This window comes from Echinops telfairi, unplaced genomic scaffold (assembly GCF_000313985.2).
Source record: "Echinops telfairi isolate 266 unplaced genomic scaffold, ASM31398v2 ScPeMD7_7458;HRSCAF=8496, whole genome shotgun sequence".
In the NCBI taxonomy this organism is placed as follows: Eukaryota; Metazoa; Chordata; class Mammalia; order Afrosoricida; family Tenrecidae; genus Echinops; species Echinops telfairi.
Window position 1 is genome coordinate 27,075,558 of NW_022111358.1, and position 5,279 is coordinate 27,080,836.

General features: G+C 58.8%; 1 protein-coding gene across 1 annotated transcript in view; it reads right to left on the minus strand.

The window, feature by feature from the left end:
• STAC2 (SH3 and cysteine rich domain 2) overlaps positions 1 to 1,012 on the minus strand; it is a 6,331-nt gene extending 5,319 nt beyond the window's left edge. The window contains exons 1-2 of the mRNA XM_045299331.1: positions 774 to 1,012; positions 9 to 131 (exon numbers count right to left, since the gene is read on the minus strand). Coding sequence (XP_045155266.1) covers positions 9 to 131; positions 774 to 992 — 342 coding nt within the window. The 5' untranslated portion in view covers positions 993 to 1,012. The remainder of the gene's footprint in view (positions 1 to 8; positions 132 to 773) is intronic.
• Between the last annotated feature and the right edge of the window lie 4,267 nt (positions 1,013 to 5,279).

Sequence of the window (5,279 nt, forward strand, 5' to 3'; positions counted from 1 at the left end):
AGTGGGGTGGGGGGCGTCAGCAGCACCTCCGTCGGGCACTTCAGCTCAGAGCCTGAACGAAGGAAGAAGTTCTCCACGCTCTTACTTCGAAGGATGGTCTTGAGGGAGAGCGAGCGCTTGAACCGCTGGAGCTGGGAGGAGAGGAGCTGTGAGCTGAGCCGGCCCAGCCCGCCCAGAGGGGGTGGGTTCAAAACCAGCCCCACCCCCAGGAGGTCCCCAGCCCAGTGTGGCCAGGTCTTCCCCTTTCTGTTTTGATTTCCAAAAAAAAATCTAGACTTTTATGTAAAGCCAGATGGAAACAAATCCAGGAGGTTTTTATCCCTTCCTCTGTGGTCTTGTTTGTCACTTAGCAATCAGTCTTGGAAATCGGTCCCTCTCAGGACATAAAGAGCTGCATCTTCCTTGTTTATGGCTCCACAGCATCTCACTGTGTGCGTATCCCAGTGACCCCAGTTGTGAAGTAGCAAACTCCTAGCAAACAAAGCCGTGTCCCACCTGAGATCTGCAGCGGAGAGAAGAGGGGTGGCCATCCTGGACCCCCTCCGGGAGTGCAGCTGGTTCCCAATCCCTGACAATCACCTCTCCCCTCTCCCAGCCTGGCTTTCCTTCAGGCCCCCACACCCTTAGTCTGTTTGTGGGCTGCAGGACCCCTGCCTCCTACCTTCTCCTATCACAGCCCCACCTGCCCTCCACACAGCTCCCTGGACAGAGGTGATCGCTGGGCCCACGGGAAACCTGTCATGGTTCTGTGGGACACAGCGCCAGCTCCTCACCCCGGCCAGGAGCCTCCCAGGCAGCTGGGCCAAACTGTCCTCCCCGCCTGCTTTCCACTGGCAGCCTCTCAGCCTCTGACCTGTGCCGGTTCCAAAGAGTACTTTATCCTTTAAGAGACGCAGCGGGTTAAATGCTGGGCTGCTAACAGACAGGTGGGCGGTTTGGCCGGAGCTCAACAGCCCATCTGAGCAGGAAAGATGGGGCAGCCAGGTTTCCATAAAGGGGTTCCCAGAACCCCTCGGAACCCCACACCCCACACTCCCCAGGGGCAGTCACTATAAGTCCAAATCAACTGGACAGCAGTGGGCTAGCCCTCAGCTTTCCAAGAGCCCCTCCTCCGGGAAGCTTTCGATTTCATGGGAGCGCTCCCTCCTCTCCCCCACCCCACCCCCAGCACCGACTTCCAGTCCATGACGCCCCCTTTGAGAGCAGAGATGGAAAAAGGAAAAAACAAAACAACACCCTCGTTCTGTGCTGTGCCGTCAATTCCAAGTCCGAGCCACAAACCCCAGGAGCTCAGAATAGAACTACGCTCCTCAGGGTTTTCCCTGGGGGTGCTCTGCCGGAACAGGTGGAGTCGAACCGCTAGCCCTTCAATGAGGAGCGGAGCACCAGCCATTGGCACCACCTGGGACCTTCGAGGGCAGGGACTGTCACTTCAAACCCCCACCCCCACCCCGCTCCCCTGCAGGGTCTCAACACATGGGAGGCGTCCTGTCCACAGAGAAAGAGGCTTCAGTGCCAGGTCTTCAACAAGCCACGCCCTGGAGGCCCGGAACTGCGAAGTGAGATCAGAAATGGGTATCCCCCGACCCTTCTCGCTCACCCAAAGGCACCCGACCGAACCTGCGCCTCCGCAGATCCTGGCTCCCCTCCCCTCCTGATGAGAGCCCTTATCCCTGCCCACTCCTTTCCAGTAATAGAGAGGGGCCAAGACCCAGCCTCAGGCAGCAAGATTTGGCAGGGGTTCCCTGCTGCTGCGCCGAGCAGCTTGTAGGCCAAGGGGGGTGCCAAGCGGATGGCAGTGGTGGCCCCTCCAGCCTCAGGGAGGGCAGCCAGCAGCAAGATGGAGGGGAAGTGGTGGTGGGGGGGAGGGGGGCACAAGCCAGGCCTGTGCGTGCCAGCTGAAAGGTCAGAGCCCCAAGCCGTCTGGCACACTGAATCACTGGTGGCACACTGAATCATGGGGCTCCTTCCAAATGCAACCCAGAGAACTGGTCAGCACTGCCGGGAAGGCCTTCTTTGTGTGTCTTCGAGAAGCAGGGTCCCAGGCCCCAGATGCCTGCCTGGATAGTTAATTAGAACAGAGACTAGCCCCATCAGACCAGCGGTCGGTCACCGCAGGGCCCAAAGCCAGAGACTCTCAATGTTCTGCCAGGGGCTGCTGGGGTACAGCCCATGGGGCCTCTGGGAGCAAGTACTGGAAGAGGGAACGGAATGAAGCCAGTGCCTGGAGGCATGTTTCTTCCCAGCGTCAACGGAGCAAGGCAAGATTCTGGGTCCAAAAAACAGACGGGCGAACCTCACTCTGTGCAGGGCTGTCATCTCCAGAGCTAATGCCCCCATCACCTCATTCCATCCTGGCATCACCCTCTAACCTCTAAAGTGGTGAGTATGGTCCTATGGTCCTGCTTTTCAGATGAGTGGGGAGGGGCGGGGCTCAGAGAGGTGAAATCACTTCTCCGGGAGCCCTCAGCTGGGAAGAGGCGGGCGGGCGGGCGGGCATATGGGGACCTAAGTCCAAATGGCCAGGGGCAGCCTATCAGCCTGTTGCTTACTCCTGTCCCTGTGTGGTTCCAAGGACCCGCCTGCCAGGCCAAGCATGGAATTTAGAGTTAGGGGGCATCTAGTCACCTAGGTCAGTCCCCGCCCTGTCGACCACCGTGGCCTGTCTTCCCTGAATGGTACTGGAAGCTGCCTGCCTGGGGTTTTGCCCATCAGTCCTTGTTCCTCCCAGGCTCCAGAAGGGGCGATGCCCCCTTGCGAACGAACGTCATGCTCAGAGGCATCCTTCACCATCGCCCACTCTCAAGGCCACATTTCCATAGTCATCTCATAGGATGTGATTTTCCCAGCAGGATTGAAGTTTCCCAGATCTCTAACCTATGTCCTTTCCTGGTCCTCCCTGGCCTGTGTCAATAACCAGGGCACCAGATGCCGCTGCCTCTCTGGGGAATGTTCTTCAGCAGCATGGTGAAAGGCCACACTGGTTCTGCCCCCTGGCTTCTCTGTGGAGTCTAGATCCCAGGAGCATGGGAAACTGGGAAGGCATGCCATGCCATTTGGAGTAGTTGGCAGATGTCAAACAGGCAGTGTGGTTGGAGGGCAGAATGGTGGTATTTCTGTCAAATGGCTGAATGTCTGCCCATTCCAGAGATGCCCGCCTCAGCGACCCAAGCCTCATCTTGCCCAAGTATTCCTGTTCCTGGGACTTCTAATTCCCGGAGAGGACCGTTCCTCATCTCCCCACCAGCTACCTTCTGGCGACCCCCCACCACCCAAGACATGGCATGGGGAGAAGCCTCCAAATGGCCAGAGGCAGCCTATTGCCCTGACAAGCCAGCTGCCTGAGTCCTGTCCTTTCCCAGTGTACCAAGAGCTTGCCTAGCTTGCAGCCTGGGCCACCAGACTTGTTCTAAAATGCCCCTCAGAGACCAGGCCTGACCTGCCTGTTGCGTCTCCTCTCCACCTCCCCACCCCAGGGACAGAGTCCGGTCCCTCCTTTCCTCAGTTGCCAGCACCATCTCCTCACTTCCTGCCCATTCCTAAAAGGGCACCAGGCAGCTGGTGGTGGGCGGTGGCGGATGTGGCACAAGCTGACTCAGATGGCAGGGCTGTTATAATGGGGTCTTCTCAAGGATCACCCAGAAAGGGGGTGATGGACAGGCACTGTCCGTTCCCGGAAGGGTTGCCCAGTAGCTTGGGGACAGGGGTGAGACACAGCCCTTAGAATGGGCAGAGGGCTGGATTCCGGGGCTGCAAAGAAACATCCAAGGCAGCTGAACTGGCCTGGGATGTGGTTTCTTTGCCTGCCGGGCACCAGCTCCTCTGCTGTACCTGGTTCACACTGAGATAGTGTGGACAATCACCAGCAGCCCCCCTTCCAGTTTGGAACTTAGGCGTCTTTGTGCCAGACTGAGGTCCAGGTCTTCGGGAAGGCTGACCAGCGCCCTGTGTTCTCTCTCTGCTCAGCCCTGCCCTAGTCCGCCCTATCCCACAGTTCTGTGAGGGCTGTGTGGTCCCACTTACTGAGTCAGTCTTTCAGAAGGATGGGGGAGAGGGGAGGGGCAAAGGGTGAGAGCTATAATTGTCCTGGCACAAAGGGACCATCCCCCTTTCCCCCCTCCTGGTGTTTGGACCTCCATGGTGCAGACCCAGAGGTGATGGCATTGTAGGAGGCAGAAGCACACCTGGCAGGTCCTGAACCTCTCCCCCCCCCCCCCCCCCCCCCACACACACACACTTTCTGAGCTGGCTGCAGCTGTGAGGTAGGATCGCTGAGGCAGCACTGCCTGGCACTCCTGCTGCCTTGGGCAGCTCCTGAGGAGGGGGTGGGGCAGGAAGGTCTCCCCAGTCCTAGGGAAACAAGCATAAAGCCTTGAATGTCTGCCCAGGGTAACTGAGCTCAGGGGTATTAGAACTCCTGGGACCCTCTCCCAAGCGCCACTCTGCTCCAGTCTCTCATTGCCTTGTTGGCTGGCTGTCAGGGGACACTGGAGTCCAAGGAAGAGTTCATTTGGCCTGTGGTCTGAGAGACCAGGGGCTCAGCCTCAGAGGGGGCAGGTTGGCTATGATTGTGCTTGGGTTGGGCAGAGTGACCCCATGGGTTCCAGGGACTTCAAGATAGGGTGCTTTAGCCAGACTCCAACCTAGCCTTATTCCTCTCGCCCTGGTCACTCCTTTGATGACCTTGACCTTGAATTAATCTCCTGTTGGTCGGGGTGCTCAGCCATGTAGAGGAAGAGGGGCTCTGGGAAGGGAAGGGTCGAAAAGGAGCCAGAGATACTGGGAAGTCCGAGACCCCACCGGTCCTAGTACTCGCTGGCTCTCCTCACCTGGTGGAAGAGGGGCAGGATGGGAACCAAATGCCAGGGAGAGGGGGGGTGGGCGAGGGAGGCCCTCCTGCACAGACCCCCTGCGCTCCCCAACCCCAGCCCGGCGCAGGTGGCTCTGTAGAACTTACTCGGATCACTCCACTGCACCTAGACCTCGCGAGGGGAGCGGGCAGGCTGGGGGTGAGGGTGGCATAGGAGTGGTGGCCTCCCGCCACTCGCTTCAGTATTTGGAGTCTGGCTCCGCCCGCCTTCACAGGGGAATAATTTATTCATTGTGACTCCCGCAGGAGTAACAGTCATACATAATTAGGGTTAATTATGACACTCATTAATTACGACGGCTTTTCTTTTCGCCTCTTTCTCCCCCGCCCCTCCTTCCCCAGTCCGGCTCTGGGGTGGGGGTGGGGCAGCCTGGGCTCGGGAGCCGCAACCTCAGGGCGACCGCCCCGC